The sequence below is a fragment of the Candoia aspera genome, chromosome 4, assembly GCF_035149785.1.
Source record: "Candoia aspera isolate rCanAsp1 chromosome 4, rCanAsp1.hap2, whole genome shotgun sequence".
Classification (NCBI taxonomy): Eukaryota; Metazoa; Chordata; class Lepidosauria; order Squamata; family Boidae; genus Candoia; species Candoia aspera.
The window spans coordinates 61,110,357-61,129,578 of NC_086156.1; the positions used below are offsets into that span (position 1 = coordinate 61,110,357).

Sequence of the window (19,222 nt, forward strand, 5' to 3'; positions counted from 1 at the left end):
AGCAGAAGTATAGCAGGTATCCAAAATTTTACAGATTCTTCACCAAGATATATGGTGGCACCCTAAGATGGCCTTAGATATACATGAGAGGCATTAAAATTGTCAACGCCATCTGGATTTTATTCTATCTTTTTTATTCTATCTTTATATTTGTATTTGATATGTATTTATGTATTGTTATATTTTAATGTTTTATTGTAAACCGCCCATAGTCCCCCCTGGGGGGCAGATGGGCAGTGGCAAAATTTGATAAAATTTTGCTGCCTTTGTTAGTCAAGTCCTGTGCTGCTGCCTGTCCATGAACTCCGAGTGCATCCATTCCAGTCACCTTGCTTTCAGCTCTCACCAAGCCCTGTCCTGTTGCCTGGCCGCAGTTTTCAGTTGATCCTAGCAACATGGTTTTGCCCAGCGCTCCACCATTGCCCACTTGGGTTTGAACTAATATTTAATAAAGGACATTACTACCGTAAATAGTTTGCTTTAAATAAAGATTCTAATTGAATTCTAGTGGCTGACTGAGTCTAACCGGAACACCAACCTTGCATCAGTCCCAATTCAACTTAACAAGGCAACTAAGGCACATGTTAACTATAACGGTGAAAAACAGCTCAAGGGCTGATTATGCAATATGTCTGACCCCATTTTGCAAAGCAATTAATGTAGGCTCTTAACTAGTGAACCAGACATATCACTAAAAACTCTCAACTGAAAAAAAAAACAGGATGAGGAATACTTTCCATTAATCTTAATACTAGGCACAACTCTATTTAGGAAGACAAGGAAGGCCTTTGACTTAACTGCAGAGTCAAAGGCCAACAGAAAGACCTCACAGAAAAACTAGAACAAGAGATTCAGAATACTGAGAACTGAACAAGCCTTCAATAAACTAGCCTCTTATCCCAAAATGTAGCAATATGCTTGCTGGAGTAATTAAAACAGGCATTTAACTGCTGCTTCAGCAAAGGATCGTTACCTTGTCGTGGTGCTGGAGCTTGAGCACCTCAATGATGCCATGAGCTAAACCGTGAAGGGCCACCCAAGACGGGAAGGTCATGACAGAGAGGTCAGACTAAATGCGATCCCTGGGGAAGGTAATGGCAACCCACCCCAGTATTCTTGCCGTGAAAACTAAATGGATAAGTACAACCAGAGATATGTCGGTATACCATCGGAAGATGAGACCCCCAGGTCGGAAGATGGTCAAAATGCTACTGGGGAGGAACAGAGGATGAGTTCAACTAGCCCCAGAGGTGATGACGCAGCTAGCTCAAAACCAAAAGGACGGCTAGCGGCCAACGGTGCTGGTGGTGAACGGCGAATCCGATGTTCTAAGGATCAACAGACCATTGGAACCTGGAATGTAAGATCTATGAGCCAGGGCAAATTGGATGTGGTTATTGGTGAGATGTCAAGATTAAAGGTAGACATTTTGGGCGTCAGTGAACTGAAATGGATTGGAATGGGCCACTTCACATCAAATGACCACCAGATCTACTACTGTGGACAAGAGGACCACAGAAGAAATGGAGTAGCCTTCATAATTAATAGTAAAGTGGCTAAAGCAGTGCTTGAATACAATCCAAAAAATGACAGAATGATTTCAATTCGAATTCAGGGCAAGCCATCTAACATCACAGTGATCCAAATATACGCCCCAACCACAGATGCTGAAGAAGCTGAAGTAGAGCAGTTCTATGAGGATCTGCAGTACCTACTGGACAAAACGCCTAAAAGAGATGTTATTTTCATCACAGGAGACTGGAATGCTAAGGTGGGCAATCAGATGACACCTGGAATTACAGGTAAGCATGGCCTGGGAGAACAAAATGAAGCAGGACATAGGCTGATAGAAGTTTGCCAAGTCAACTCACTCTGCATAACAAACACTCTCTTCCAACAACCTAAGAGACGGCTTTATACATGGACTTCACCAGATGGACAACACCGAAATCAGATTGACTACATCCTTTGCAGCCAAAGGTGGCAGACATCTATACAGTTGGTAAAAACAAGACCTGGAGCTGACTGTAGTTCAGATCACGAACTTATTGCACAATTTAGGATCAGACTAAAGAGATTAGGGAAGACCCACAGATCAGCTAGATATGAACTCACTAATATTCCTAAGGAATATGAAGTGGAGGTGAAGAATAGATTTAAGGGACTGGACTTAGTAGATAGGGTCCCGGAAGAACTATGGACAGAAGTTCGCAACATTGTTCAGGAGGCGGCAACAAAATACATCCCAAAGAAAGAGAAAACCAAGAAGGCAAAATGGCTGTCTGATGAGACTCTAGAAGTAGCCCAAGAAAGAAGGAAAGCAAAAGGCAACAGTGACAGGGTGAGATATGCCCAATTAAATGCAAAATTCCAGAGATTAGCCAGAAGAGACAAGGAATCATTTTTAAACAAGCAATGCGCGGAAGTGGAAGAAGACAATAGAATAGGAAGGACAAGAGACCTCTTCCAGAAAATTAGAAACATCAGAGGTAAATTCCAGGCCAAAATGGGTATGATCAAAAACAAAGTTGCGAGGACCTAACAGAAGAAGAAGAGATCAAGAAAAGGTGGCAAGAATATACAGAAGACCTGTGTAGGAAGGATAACAATATCGGGGACAGCTTTGACGGAGTGGTCAGTGAGCTAGAGCCAGACATCCTGAAGAGTGAGGTTGAATGGGCCTTAAGAAGCATTGCTAATAACAAGGCAACAGGAGACGACAGCATCCCAGCTGAACTGTTCAAAATCCTGTGAGATGATGCTGTCAAGGTAATGCATGCTATATGCCAGCAAATTTGGAAAACACAAGAATGGCCATCAGATTGGAAAAAATCAACTAATATCCCCATACCAAAAAAGGGAAACACTAAAGAATGTTCAAACTATCAAACAGTGGCACTCATTTCACATGCCAGTAAGGTAATGCTCAAGATCCTGCAAGGTAGACTTCAGCAATTCATGAAGCAAGAATTGCCAGATGTACAAGCTTGGTTTAGAAAAGGCAGAGGAACTAGGGGCCAAATTGCCAATATCCACTGGATAATGGAAAAAGCCAGGGAGTTTCAGAAAGACATCTATTTTTGTTTATTGACTATTCTAAAGCCTTTGACTGTGTGGACCATAACAAATTGTGACAAGTTCTTAGCGATATGGGGATACCAAGACATCTTGTCTGCCTCCTGAGGAATCTGTATAACAACCAAGTAGCAACGGTAAGAACAGGTCACGGAACAACAGACTGGTTTAAGATTGGGAAAGGAGTACAGCAGGGTTGTATACCCCCACCCTACCAATTCAACTTGTACGCAGAACACATCATGCGACAAGCTGGGCTTGAGGAATCCAGGGCTGGAGTTAAAATCGCTGGAAGAAACATTAACAATCTCAGAGATGCAGATGATACCACTTTGATGGCTGAAAGTGAAGAGGAACTGAGGAGCCTTTTGATGAAGGTGAAAGAAGAAAGTGCAAAAGCTGGCTTGCAGCTAAACCTCAAAAAAACCAAGATTATGACAACCAGCTTGATTGATAACTGGCAAATTGAGGGAGAAAACGTAGAGGCAGTGAAAGATTTTGTATTTCTAGGTGCAAAGATTACTGCAGATGCTGACTGCAGTCAGGAAATCAGAAGACGCTTAATCTTGGGAGAAGAGCAATGACAAATCTCGATAAAATAGTTAAGAGCAGAGACATCACACTGAAAACAAAGGTCCGCATAGTTAAAGCAATGGTGTTCCCTGTAGTAACATATGGCTGCGAGAGCTGGACCATAAGGAAGGCTGAGAGAAGGAAGATTGATGCTTTTGAACTGTGGTGCTGGAGGAAAATTCTGAGAGTCCCTTGGACTGCAAGAAGATCAAACCAGTCCATACTCCAGGAAATATAGCCAGACTGCTCACTTGAGGGAATGATATTAAAAGCAAAACTCAAGTACTTTGGCCACATGATGAGAAGACATGATACCCTGGAGAAGATGCTGATGCTAGGGAGAGTGGAAGGCAAAAGGAAGAGGGGCCGACCAAGGGCAAGATGGACAGATGATATTCTAGAGGTGATGGATTTGTCCCTGGTGGAGCTGGGGGTGTTGATGACTGACAGGAAGCTCTGGCGTGGGCTGGTCCATTAAGTCATGAAGAGCTGGAAGTGACTGAACAAATAAACAACAAATTTAACTGCTGAGATAAATGTTTAGCTATGCAGACCAAGGGTGAGGATGAAGGGTGTATATATGTGTGTTTGTGTTTGTGTGTACACACACAAACACATTTTCAAAGGCTCAAAAATCAAAGAGTAGAGGCACTTTTCACTACAAGGATAGCTTTCCCAAATACTCCCAGCCTTTGCCCCCACCTGTTGTCTGTACTAAGCCCAACCAACCTGAATCACTTCATCCCTTGACAAAATCAACCAAGAAAAGGCTGAAAGGCAAATAAGACTTGAACAAAACTTGGCAAGAGTTAAGGGTTAAGGAAGTGGTGAGCTGCTCCACTGATGATCCAACAAGCTCAAGGAGGTCATGGTGGACAATATGGGAAGGAAATGCTTTGTGAAATTATAAGAAAGAAGACTGTTTAGGGTTTTAAAGGCCAGCACTTTAAATTGGGTTGAGAAACAAATTGACAGACTGTGCTGGTGTTAAAAGAAATAGATGATGAAAACATCAATTCAAATCCATTTATATGTGAGTGTCAATATTTGCACTGCTTTACGTTTCAAATAATTTCCAAAAGCATTCCTATGTAAAGAATACTATAGCAAGCTTATGTTGTTCAGTGATTTAAGTAATGGAATTTAAATTGATTAAATGATTAATCTAGCCAAGTAACCTAAGACATAGTCTATCAACTAAAACAGATAAAAAGCTCTCTAGATCAGAGTTACAACCAATGAAAGCATAAGCAATGATGAATTCAAGTGAAACCTCAATTATGAACTGGATTAATATGAGAGAGTATAGCCCTATCCAGAAAAGACATACTGTATTCCTAACTATCAAGTCTACTGAGTCCTTCCATAATAAAATACAATCTTGCTTAACACAGATTAACTGACAGAACCAAGCTATATGCAAAGGGACTGGAAGACTGCTCAGTCTAAATATGTCCTTAACACTACAAAAAAGAAGAAATACAGATGTTCTCAAATGGAATATTTCAGGGTTTCCTAGAACATTGTTCCCCCCTCCCCCCAAGGAGGCCAATTCAACCATTCTGGAATGAGGAAAATCTTCTGGAGGAAGAAATGGTTCAGAACTGACAATCTTGGATAAAAAAGTTTCATATACATTTTTAAAAGTTTAGAAGATTAAATAGAATATTAAAGAACTTCACAAGATAGTTCCCAGAGGAAGAAAGAATAATTGAGCACCACCTTCTAGAACTTTCATAAGATTGTATAGAATTACAGATCTGGAAGGGAACTTCTAAGTCTTCCAGTCCAACCCACTGCTCGATGCAGGATCCACTAGTACCTCTCTGAGAGATGGCATTCTAGCCTCTGTCTGAAGACTTCTAGCAAAGGAGAACTCACCACTTAATGGGCAGTCTGTTCTACTGGCTGACAACTTATACTGCAAAGAATTTTCTCCTGATGTGAATCCTAAATCATCTTCCTTGTAGGTTCACTGGTTCTGGTCCTGCCTTCTTGAACAATACAGAATGCATCCATTTTCTATGTAGTAATTCTTCAGCTATTTCAAGACTGCTGTCGTATCTCTCCTCAGTCACCTCTTCTGCAGGCTAAACATAACCAGGTCCTTTAACCATTCCTCATAGGGCTTCCTACAATACAGTTAAGCCCTATATTGCTATTTGCTCCATTCATATAAAGACTAGAATAGAGAGCTAGGGCCAACTGACATGATCTTGTTCACCTTCTATGTATTCTCTCTATAAAAGGAACAAATATGGTTGAAGGGTTTCTCTATAAAACACTGGCATAAACCTCATGCAAAAAATATTAAGAAGATCTGAGAAGTCTAAGAACATATATACTGGTATAACCACTCCATTGTATTCTGACATAGAGGGTGACTAAAATGGCTTTAATTCCAAAGTTCGGCCTGAGAAAAAGGTGAGATGCAGCCACATAATTATCAATTTCTTATAAAAGACTCTTGTGCTACCTTGTGTTGCCATCATACTCCTTAATATCTTGCTAAAAAAATTAAGAAAAAGAAAAAAAGGAAAATGAAACTAAGACACTGCCAGATTATTGCCAGATCAGTAAAATTCAAAAAGGATTTTGCAAAGTGAGGCCTAATTACTGTTTCCTTCAAGGCATGTAGAAAGCCCTTCTTAACAAAAATACATGTACCATTGTACTGCCTAGATTTGGTAGTATTCACTAAATAGCAAGGCAGTGGGAGAAGTTATCAAGGAATAATCCAGTTGGAATATTTAACTGAGTCAAATCCACTATCAGGATAGGAATCTAAAGTAAAGCATGAGAGAAAGGTGTCCAACCTTTATGTGAGAAAATACAATGATGAAAAGTCCACCATCCCTTGGTGGTGCTCTTACAGTCAGGAAATTTTTCCTAACACTCAACTAGAATCTGTTCTGTAACTTATAAGCATTATTCCGTTTCCTAAATTCTGGGATGATAAAGGATAGATCCTGACTTCCTGGGTAACAACTCTTCAGGTATCAGAAAAGATAAAACAGTCAATTCTCTCAGTGTCTCCTTATATGACTCACCAGCTCCAAGATCATTCTTCTTTCCCTTCCCTTCCACATATTCTAATTGTCAAAACTTCAGTTATTCCAAATGTCCAATATTTGAATTTTCAAGGTTCCTTTTCAAACTACACAGTGTAGTTTTGCAACTATGATTGTAATAGTGGAGAATATGTATAGCTCAGAGCGTGACTGCTGGATCAAAGCCCTGACCCTTTTTAAATGCATGTGACGTGTAGCACATAGTGAAAAAGGGCAGAACTTCAATTGCACAGTTGAGTTGCCACTATATAGTTGGGCCTTTTCATGAAGCGATTCACAAACGTCTTTCAGAAGATATTTAAAAACTCCTACTTTTACCGCAAGGATAAGGTTATAAACTTTTTTTAGTACTTGGAAAAGCTCTACAGTGGTGGCAGAAAAATTAAGTATTTTAACTGAACTTCAAGGTAGATGTTCAGAGGAAAAAAATGTTTCTTAGTGAAAATCAATTTTCAGTATGGCTAAAAGTTATCAGGTTTTATTCAGTGAAGAACTGTCTGCAATAAATGTGCCACAGCAGGTGGCAGCATCTGCCGACCTTGGCTGTTCCCCAAAAACAGCTAAGTGGGTTTTGGACATCAGGAGTCAAATTCAGCTCAAGGGAATCTTTATGATAACAAATGAATGCCTGTTACTCCAAACTTCTATCTTGAAATAATATGCTTATTACACAGCAGCTGTTTTCTGTTTTTCTCTGCAAAAGTCTAAAGCATTCACATAGAAATGGAAGTGCAGCCTGTAGATGTTTCTGAAACTGGTACTGCAGTTCTCAAATAACTAAAAACGGGATTGCTTGTTATGGCAATAATAGAAGCCAGGAAAAGTACGTAGTTGTAACAAAAAGAATTTATGTACTAACTAAAACTGAGGCTACCAAATTATTGCTGCAAGCATCTGGATGATCACTAAATGGCAACACAGAGTTGCTGAAAACTCTTCTTGCTGCCACATGTTGGTTATCTGGATTTTTGCAGCCCAAATCTGGTAGCAATGATCAATCTAAAAATGTATCAAATTTGAGTAGATAAATTATTGTGGGACAAAAAGGTAAGTTTGAACTGCACATTTCATTTTTAACCTAGATAATCAATCCACATCTTTATTTTTTATGTCTATTGTTTATAATACAGACCTTACACTTCGGAGAACTAGGAAAGGCAGATCCTTTTCGCTCAGATTTCATAGCACATACTGGCCTCTGTTGGTCAGTACTATAAGCTAAAATGCTTCCAGATATCAGCTTTCCCCAGACTTCAGTCATGTTAAACTTACATACCTGACACTTTCATTTAACATAGGAGGATGCAAATCCAGAGGACTATTTTTTAATCAACCCTAGTTTTTTCACTAGAGTGCCTAAGATTAATCTCAGTCATACAGTGTGTGTTCACCCATGGAGATGCAGACTGTTTGCATGATTAAAGACTTCATCATTGTATACATTCACTGAAAAAAATGAATCTATTGCTCAAAGCAGGAAACAAAATGTAGGGTAGTTAATAACTTTTCTAGTAGTATCAACAGAAAATAAATTGGCCCACAGAAATGTATCTGTGAACACAGAAGGATATAAAGGGAAATTAGCAAAGTCAATAATTAACAGAGATTCAGTCAGGGTTTAAGGCAACCTGGCATAATGATTGCATTAGAGTTGGTACAAACTCATTTTTCCCCCCATTATGAGTAGGTCTACCATATCCTAGCTACAATAGATAGCAACAAAGAAGTAGAATCCAGTAGTTATCTGGTTTTTGCTGCCTATATATGATGGCTTTATTTAAATGGAAAGGGATTCCAAATTGCAGTTTGGTGTTTCCAGAGCAGATTTGAACCCTACCATCCTTTCTTCAGAAAAATAAGTATTCGAGGAGATGATGATGATGATGATGATGATTAGATTTTTATCCTGCTTTTATCTATCCATCTATATTTGGTCAATTCAAGGTGGCATAAATGAGGAAAATGAAAAAAAAATACATGTTTTCCTCATCAAACTTTCTTCTCATATATCAGAACATACTTGTTTGGATAAAAGTGATACTATGATGCATTAGTTATAAGAACACACATACTAAAAAATGAATAACCAAATTGGATAAGAAGCAATGACTTTTTCAAGACTCATCTTCTTCTTCAGTCTCTAGATTCTGCATTAGGTGTCCCAAATACTCTAGCCATAGTGTCATTATTAGTGCTTCCAGTGAGTTTCTAGTTTTACTTCTATGATTGAATGATTTGTACTTCATGCTGTTCCAAGGTACTCTCAACAATTTTCTCCAGCACTACAGTTCAGAGGCATCAATCTTTTTTCATTTAGCATTTATGATGGTCCACTTTAGGAGACATACTTTATAAGTGAGACCATGACCTTGACAGTACACCACATAGTGAGCAACGTGATGACTCTAAACTTTAATATTCTGTTTAGATGTGCCAGTCTTTCTCCCGAGAAGCAGATTTCTCTTTTCATGAATATGCAAGCTATTTAGGTTCTAAATCTGATAAGTTTGCTTTGGGTTTATGTGAAATACCTTAAGTGGCAAGTATTACTATTCTAATTGATCTTGCATTAAAACAATTGGATAGATGTAAGGGCACCGTATAACTGAAATCCATTCGAAAATGATGTTAAAACCAATAATCCTACCAAGAGTGACTTGGGGCAGAATCCACACTTAAGTCTTTTTCCACTGCTGAATGCTACCCTTCCCTCCTACAGCTGGCAGAAACCCGTCAACTGCCATCCTATTGCCCATCCTATCCTGTCTCAGGTGCCTGTTTCAAGTCATTCTGATCACTTGACTTCACTCCAAAGTAATGGGTGATAAAGTCTAACAGATTTTGTACACTTTAAAACTGCCTTTGCAATGGGGAAAATACTTTCATACCAGTATGTCTAAAGATGAAGGCAACATCATAGTGTTCCCAGGGTGTGTTTGTGCAGTAGTTAGGTGTAAGTGGGGACGGACCACTGCAGCGTAATTTGGTAACATTTCAACTAATTTGGTCCAACGTTAATATTTACTGAAAAGTGCACGGTATCTTAGAATTGGGTTGGGAAAGGAAGGTGTACTGCAATTCTTCTCCACATCTTTACAAATACTTGCATATTCTTCCCATAGTGCCCAGGAAGGGGTTAAGCAGGGAAATTACATTACACGCCTTTGGCTACATTTTACTAAATACAAAAAATCGAGAGATCCGATCAGTATAGTTTTGTCCTGAAGGCGGAGTGGGGAAAAAGAGAGGGAGCAGAACTTAAGGAAAGTGTAACGAATTGGGAGTAGCATTTATCTACAATACCATTTGAACCATTACATGCAGGCACAGGTGGCCCGCGTGTTGCTCAAACTGGGTTGCTTCCTGTTTCCAATACAGTGCTCCTTCTTGAAAAGACAGGGTAGCACCATTCTCGCCGCTTCCGCCGTTGTCACAGTTCCGTCTGCTCGGCTTGTCTGGTGTGCAAAGCGCTGTATAAATTAGAGGACGATTTCACCCTTACTATCAGTCCCCGGCCAGAAATAAGCCTCCTTCCGCCGCCTCGTGAAAGCGGGAACCACAGCAGGCGATAAGGAGGCAACCGACAGCTACTGCAGCGCGTAGCCTCCTTGCGGGCGTCATTTTTGCAAGCGCTCCCCCAGCCTTGGCACCCCCGGCCAGTGGATCTTCCATGGGGCAACAACTGACGTTTCGGGAGCAGGCAGCAGTTCCGGACGTCGCGCGAGTGGTTGAGGGAGGGACGGAGCCCCTCAAAGCGGAGGGACGCGCGCTTCAGGCTACCCTTTTTATGCGGATTGAGGAAGGAGGCGGCAAGCGGGGCTGTGAGGAAACCGCAATGTGAAAACGCCAGAGAGGAGCCCGTCTTCGCGCTCGCCCTCCCCTCAACCCGAGGCTGATCCGGTATAGTTGCTGCTTGCGGGTTGACGGGGGCTGAGGCTTCGCCTCGCAAGCGAAGAGAAGGAAGAGGCGGCGGCGGGCAGCTGGCGGGAGTGGCGGCCCCAGTCGGCGGTCGGGTCTTCGCCCTTCAGGACGGAGGATGGGAGACAAAAGGCGAGCTGTTAGCTCTCCCGAACTGAGGAGCAACCGGCTGACCGGTCGGGAATGAGGGGAAACAAAGGATCGGCCTTGCAAAGGCTATGCAGAGGAAGGTAAAGATTGGAAGAGCTCTTCCTGCCCTCTGGGGCGCCAGCAGTAGCGGGAACTTTTGCGCTGGGGGGGGACAGGAAAGTTGTAGTGTATGTGTACGTGTGTAGCGATGGAGGCAACGGCTAAGACTAATCAAGGAGCTTTTTGCTGCAAGACTAGCATAGACGGCTATTCCTTTTAAATGTTTTGCATTCAGCTACAATCCGTGTAACTGCTGCCCCCCCCCCCGCCTTCCTTGAGACCGGTATTTGGTGGTTTTTTGTTTTTGTTTTAATTCCCGAAAATGCCATGTCGATTATGCTTTATAATGAAGATGAATACAAAATGGAGGGGGGAATCTTCACAGAGAGTAAGACATACGAGCATTTGATTTATATTATTTGCTAGATTTTCTGTCCTGTGTTTCTGTTATCATGGAATTCAACATAGAGTACCTAGTTCTCATAAAAATCAGGAGTCTGGTAGTGCCTTTTTAGACTTTCAAATTTTATTGAAAGACAAAAGCTTTTGTGAACTACAGCTCACTTCATCAGGCACTTATAAAATCCAGACTTAACTTCAGCAAAGTGGTTGCATCATGTGCTCTCATGTATATTGTAACAATAGTTCTTCCTCCTAACAAATCTGATGGATTATTTCAGTGTTGAGGTGGCAAAAATTAGGATGAACATCATATTCTGGAAGAGTACTAACCAGATTGAAACCTAAAACAGCTTTCAATAAGAGCTGAGAGGATCTGAAGAGTATTAAGCTTGTTTATTTTCCATTGTCTCAAAACTCTTGTCAAAAATCAAAATCAGATGAGTTGAATCCACGAATGCTGGTTCCTCTTTTAAACCCCTTAAGGTATCTCCCATCACCCCTTGTTTTTGAAATATTAACTACCTCAGTTTGAAAGACTTGTTGAAAAGACTCTTTGGAACTTCCTTCATCAGGATAGGGAACTGTCTTCACACTGCAGTTTTGCATGCAGTTGCTTAGGAATAAATTTCATGGAACTCAATAGGATTAATTTCTGAGTAGATTGTACTACACAAAGCTGAAATCTAGAAATTGAAGATAAGATTCTTAAATATAGTACTCTTCACTATGATTTTTTAAAAATCATTCCTTGCCTTTTGGCTTCTCAGCATCTGTTTATATGTATAAAGTTTGCTTCCCTTTTTGAATGTTAGGCTCTAGGATTTTTCTGTACTATCCAACTTTTGCAATTTTTAAAGTTTTGCAGATTTTAAAAAAAATATTTATTAACTTAGATGTCCACTGAGAATCTATAGTATAGAATACAGCAATATAGTGAAGAAAATAATTGCTTCAAATTGATTATTTGTGAGTGTATATATACTTTTTTGAAGGGAACAATTTGAAATAGCTATAGAATTGCTGAGTAGGTAGAGGTAGGTCAAAGGTAGAGAATATCTTTATAGTTGAATTTTTGGTTAAAAAAAAATCAGTTGAGGTAGTTGGGTATTACAGGAAAGAGACTTCCTGTTCTGTAAAGTAAGGAATAGTGGGGTGAAAGACATATATCAAATTACATCTTTATTTTGCTCATTGACTAGCATAGCCAGAGAGAGAGAGGTGCCATTTCTTATCTCTAAATTTTGGAGTTTACAAAAATGATTTAGTGAAAATCAGGGTGCAAGCAGGAATTAAAATTTTTGATGGATTTATAGTACATGTTCTAGGATCTTCTATGTTCTGGGGAGTCTTGTTCCTTTTTTGTGTATATACAATTCGCAGAAAAGCAACTAGATGATTATTCCCCCCCATAAAACTAATATTTTAAAGGTAAACTCAATATCTTACTTAGAATTTGCTATGATCTTACTACTGCTATAAAGCAATTCTGTCCTCTCCCCAACATTATATTGATTTTCCTCCCTAGTGATTTATAATTATTAAGATGACAAATTTCTTACCATGCTTTTTTTTAATAAGTAATTTACAGTAGTTAGCTGTTTTAAGTGATGTAGATCCTTATTCTCCCCTCAGATATAGGAAACTGAAGTTGAAAAGCATCAGATTCTTAAGGAATGACCAACAGGTCCGTGGTTGTTCTATAATTTAAAACTGAATCTCTAAGGTCCAAGATTTTTCTTGGCCTGCTTTTCTTTTTTACACATGATAGATGAAGACTATGTACTGCTTTCTATATAAAAATGCAGAATAATCTGAAGTATCCTAACTGATCTCTTCCCAGGACTGTGTATTGACAGGCGGACTTCCTTTGATTTGAATGAAACATGTTTTGTCCATCTGAGATGCCTTAGATGATGCCCAGTAATACTGCAATGGCAATTGGGGCTCTTTCTAGTTCCCTCCTTGTGACATGCTGCCTGATGGTTGCTCTGTGTAATTCTACTATACCACTGCAAAAACTATCCAAGGCTCAAGACAAGCAGGAGTTAAAACCAAGTGAGGAAAAAAAAGATCAATCATCAGCCCGGGAGAGACAGAATCAAACTGGACCAGGACCAGGGAAAATGAATGAAATGACTAGGAATGGAAGGGAAGATGGCATCAGGGACTGGAAAAACAAAGGCAACAGAAATTATTCTAATAAAGAATCTTGGACAAAGCAAAAACAAGCTTTGAATATTCAGGCAACAAGTAATAAGTTTGGGAACCTCCAAGCTCATAATCAAATCAAAGGTATTCAAGAGGAACTTCCAGCTGCTGAAGATTTCTCCCTCTTAGATATTATTGCTGGTACCACATCTGAACCTCCAGAGGAATATGCTTATCCAGACTACCGTGGAAAAGGCTGTGTGGATGAGAGTGGCTTTGTTTATGCAATTGGGGAGAAGTTTACTCCAGGACCCTCTGCATGCCCTTGTCTTTGTACTGAAGAGGGCCCACTGTGCATTCAGCCAGAGTGTCCTAGACTCCACCCTCGCTGTATTCATGTTGACACTACCCAGTGCTGTCCACAGTGCAAAGAACGGAAAAATTATTGTGATTTCCGTGGGAAAATCTACCAGACTCTGGAAGAATTCATGGTAAGGCAACGCTGATTGTGATGAGTTGGAGGCTGCTCATTCATTGTTGACCTTGTCTTCCTGTTGACTTTTGTATTCTCAATTATGAGGCTATATCACATCCTTCCTTATTGCATTTAAAGTACTACAAAAACTACTATGTTAAGTGAACCAATATATTTAACAAGGAAGGCTGTGATCGGTTTTATATACAGGTAGTCCTTGGGTTACAACCATTTGTTCAGCGACAGTTCAAAGTCACAACAATGCTGAATGAGGGGGACTTATGATGAGGGGTCCTCAGAGTTCCAGCCATTGCAGCATCCTGAGGTCACGTGATCACGATCTGGGTGTTCAGCGCCCAGCTTGTGATTACAATGTTGCAGCAAGCGGCAGTCACGTGATTGTGATTTCCAACATTCCCTACAGGCTTCCCACAAGCAAAAGTCAATGGGGAAGCCAGTAGAAAGTCAGAAGTTGCTATCACATGAGGTCCTCGCTTAATGACCCATGCGGTCCTCATTTAATGATGGCATCGGGACTGCCGGAATTGCTGTCACTAAGCAATGCAGTCACTTGATGTTGCACTTTACAACTGCATCACTTGATGGTTCCCATCCCAATTGCCATCGTAAGCTGTATTTGATTTTATATACTGCTAACTACTGAAGTCTTGTAATCCTAGTTAATGCCATTTATAGTAGCACAAACATGTTATTATCAGATAATATACAAGTATTAAAAGATACTGTTCTAGGAGAGGAATTTCTACTTATTCTTAACACTAGAGTTGTGGAAAGAAATGTATATAGTGTAGCACTATATTGATTTATTTTGCTATTTTGTTCCTCATAAATGGGGATGGCACACTTTTATAACCTCTGTAATACTGATTATGGGTTTGTAGTATAATACTATCGTATAACTGAGAGAACACAATATGGGGAATTTAATCAAAGTCAGCATTTAGAGCTGGTAAAACTTCATTGAGAGACAGTATTTCATTATCCTGAAAAAAGTATAATTTATGCTTGCATGCATACTGCACTGATTTGGATTTGGGGCTCAATCACACACACATTTTTAGGCACAACTTTTTATATGCAATTACATGACTTAACACTGGAAAAGTATTATTTGTTTCTAGAAAATTACATTTTTTATACAGGTTGCTTGAAGAGCATGCATCTAAGATTAAAACTATATACTGTATAGTTTGCAGTAGCCCTATTTTTTTTTAACCAAGAACAGCCACGGGATGATGCAGTCTTGGGTAGTTTGCAGCAAGGGGGGGAACTGCTGAGCTCTGGGGAGCAGAGAAACAATTTTAGAAGTAGAGAGTTAGAAATGGCACCAGGAATGGCAGACATGTAAAAAGATGGACTGCATGAACTACTGTAGGGAATGCTGGGGAGAGATTCTAGAATAGTCTACAGGGAGGAGGAATAGCGAAGATTGTATGTATGATATGTAAATAGAATGCAACCTTGTATCTAGGTAAACGGTGTTATTTGGAGTGCATTACATGAGGAAAGTTATAGTCTTTTGGGGAGCAGAAGCAATCCTGGGAAAGACAGACAAAAAACGTGGAGGATGACCCCCAAAAAGTAATATTTGTGTTGGGTGATTCTTGGAAGTAGTATTGCATGAGAAAGGGAATATATGTATAGTTTGTCTACTGATACTTGATGAAAGACAAAAAATGGTGATTGGGTGGTCTTGAGCCAATCTTGAGTTGACAGGTTGTCAAGCTATCTTGATTTTATTGAGTTTGCCTTCTGTGAAATGTGTATGTAGTTTGGCAGTTGATGCTGAGACTGAACTCCATCTTAAACCTGTTTTCTTCAGCAACGTATTTCTCCTTAAGAGACCAGAATTCCTTACTGCTGAAGGATCAGCTGATTCCTTTACAGTGAAGATTCATCCAATATAATCAAAACATTTTTTCTGATGAAATGTCAACAGTGCAGACAAGGAAATGTGTGAGTTTTCTGGCACTGGCAGAATTAGGAAGGTAATAAGGTCCTCTGCCATTTTTGTGAATTATGGTCTGCATTATCTGACTTACGGATGGCAGGCATAATACAATTTGTGTTTCATAAGGAGTGAGAACCATGTGTTTTGTAGAAGCATGGCAAACTTGATTGGAAAGTTTTAAAACTGAATGCTGTTGGGAGCTAAAAAAAAAAAAAAAACTTCCAGCAAGGTCAGGCATGCACTGCAGAAATAAAAAAGAGTAATGATACTGGAATCTGTTAAAGCATTCACTGAAAAATCAGAAAGAACATCAACTCAAAGATCGTAGTCTTTACTGTGGACTCAGCATAAGGAATATAAGCAAGTCAAGCTTCATTTTCACGACTGAACTAGATCCTAGAAAGAGAGATTGATAAAACTGGCTGTGTTTTGTTTTCCTTGAGAAAAGATGGCAAGTTAGTAGGGTATGAAAGCTCTCTTGACGTAGCTGGAGGGTACAAAAAAGGCCATAACCTGTTCTCTGTTTTCCCAAAGTACAGGACAGAGAACAGTGGTCAAGTTACAGGAAGGCAGATTCCGTTGAAATCAATTTGACAATGGAACCAGTTACTGAGGGATATGGTGAGCTCCGTTTCACTGGATATGTTCTAATGGAGGCTGGACAGCCATCTCCTCAGGATCCTTTAAATTGGATTCATACGCCAAGGAGGAGGTAATATAAATTATCATTTGTCAGTTTAGCCCAGGTTCTCATGAAGAATATAGCCAGAAATAATGTCAAATTAACAAAAAGTAAAAAGTTCAATAGAACTATCTAGAAAGCTCACAATTTGTATAATCAAAACACTTTTCCATTTTAACTTTAGATTTCTCTGTTTTGTGACTTTTGCACAGTTCTAGGAAAGCTTGAACTGCCTAATAGCTGTGACAGTTGTTCAATATCAGTCAGGGTGGACCTGAGCATGGGTAGTTACTTTTTTAAAATGATACTGCATGCCACCTATCATTTCTCTTCAGCTGTATTTGTCTTCTGCCAAATTGGATTGGCTGGCATGTGTAAGAGTTTGAAAGCAGAAGCAGATTTTTAATTCAGAATTACCATCTTGAATTAAGAAAGTATACGTTGTTTAAAAGAGAATTATTTTAATGCCCAGTGTTACCGTAACCTGCAGTTACTCTTAGTATCTTCTTCCCATTACTAATGGAGTCACTGGGGCAGAGGTTGAGGATAATATCTCATTGACTTTGTGAGAGAACGAGTAATTTGGGACATGGGGAAGGCATGAAAAAATAAAGGACACATGAGAGAATAAATGGGGATTCTATGGATTGTGTATTTGGGATAGTAGTTATCATAACTAACGAAGAGCCAAAGTGTTTCTTTCTTGTTAGTTTTTAATTTTATTTTAATTTTGTATGTTCAGAATCTTTATATTTCTTGCTGTAATTCATGTCTGTTAAATAGACGTTATGTTACTCTGATTATGGATCAAAAATATAGGTCCAGTGGATTGCTTTTTAATATGTGGATAAATTTTGCATTTTCTTTGCAATGATAACTCCTTTCGATTTTAAAACATTTTGTATGATGCTGTTCCTATCAATTCTTTGTGTTGCTAGTGGTTCCTAACACCTTTCCAAACTATTTATTAGCATTTTTAGCATTTTTTTACCTTGATCTCCAGCCAAATGAATGATCAGTAGAGAATCAGTATCTGCCTTGAGATTCACAATCTAAAAAACAGGGGAAGAAATGATGAGGATGTTTTCTTGACAATTACATTTATGAACGTTCTAAATTCTAATTCCTTATTCAGCAATGAAGTGGTTTAGTTGAAAGTCAAGTTGGCTGGCTATAAGAGTCACTCCATCTTCTCAGATAGCAGATATAGTTGGCGTTATCTGCTCTGCCAATCTTTACCAGTCAACTGTCTCCCAGCCCTAGTGTGTACCAGCCATTACTGACTGTATGCTTAGATTATCATAAAGATTTCCTACTTTCATTATGTGCTCTTTACATATTTATTGTCTGATACAACTCCTAACTTTGTGAAAAATCTGCTGTTAACAAAGAGGATTAACATGCATAGTAATTATAAAGGTACCTTTATACACAAGTGTAAAGTGGACCCTTTCCCAATTAATTTCTGTTAATTTGGCTCCATCATCTCTAGTTGTATTTACTAGGAATGGAGTTTCTAAGATGTGTAAGAAGAATCTGATTAAAAAAAGTCCTTGGGTTGATAAGTAATTAGATGTGAAGTGCCTGTCTTATTTGTAGAACAAAAAGACAGAAGTAGATCTGTGGCTAATGTAACATTAACAATATGATCCCCAGAATTTGACCTTGGGCCAGTCACTCTCAGCCCAACTCACCTCACAGGGTTGTTGTTGTTGTGGGGAAAATAGGAGGAGGAAGGATTATTAGGTATGTTTGCTGCCTTGAGTTATTTATAAAAATAATAAAGGCGGAATAAAAATAAAATAAAATAAATACATAATAAAAGATGGCCAAACTGTTCCATAGGACTATGAGTACACATAAAGAAATGACTGAAATAAATTGAATCCTATAAAACAAGATTTCAGAAGCCCTCTTTGCAAGTAATGCTTGATATGTGACTGGGAAGTAAGTTACTACTAGTTAATACCCTAAAAATGTACAGACCAACTTGCTAGGCTTTTTAATGTCTCTGTGTTCAACATAAATATCTGTTGTGAGAAATACTTTTCGTATGCAGTTATACGTAAAATGAAATTATCCACACAAATGTGGAATCCTGATCACAAGAAATTTAAAACCACATAGGCATTTTTGCATATGCTGTAGAGATGTCCGGAAGAGGGACAATGCAATGCATTTTGCTTTGATGATGATCAAATCTGAGGGAGCTATAGAAAGAAACTATATTTTCAGTTCTGAGAAACTCTGGAAGCTGAGAAACAATCAGTGTTCCAAGCCATAAAAGTACAAATACCTAGATGATGTGATGCTTGTTATTTTCCAGCATTCCTTCAACATTCATACCTTATTTCATTTGAAAGAGCTCTACTATTTCAATGTTAGTGAAAAATAGGGGCAAGCACTGACCAAAGGATTTGAATTGAGGCTTAATTAGTTTTTTCAGGGAAAAAGAAAAAAACACATTGGCTTAGATTTAAGCAGAGGCTGCTTGCTTTAATTTATGATACATGTGGCAAGATTCCCATTCGCTAGCACAGAAAAACACAGATAGCTTTATTCCCCCCGCCCCCGGGAGGTGGGAGGGGCTTTTTTTTTTAAAAAAAGGCTTAGTGGAATAGAAATAATTATTTCTTGGGCCTCCTTTGAGAATAATTTCAACCAAAATTTCCAGCAGATATGTTTGAAGGAATTTTTTTTTGAAGGAAATCTTTACA

At 39.1% G+C, this 19,222-nt stretch overlaps 1 protein-coding gene across 1 annotated transcript in view; it reads left to right on the forward strand.

The window, feature by feature from the left end:
- The first annotated feature begins 10,138 nt into the window (after window positions 1–10,138).
- VWC2 (von Willebrand factor C domain containing 2) overlaps window positions 10,139–19,222 on the forward strand; it is a 54,429-nt gene continuing 45,345 nt past the window's right edge. Inside the window, exons 1-2 of the mRNA XM_063301958.1 lie at window positions 10,139–10,867; window positions 13,069–13,867. Of these exons, the coding sequence (XP_063158028.1) occupies window positions 13,139–13,867 (729 nt within the window). The 5' untranslated portion in view covers window positions 10,139–10,867; window positions 13,069–13,138. The remainder of the gene's footprint in view (window positions 10,868–13,068; window positions 13,868–19,222) is intronic.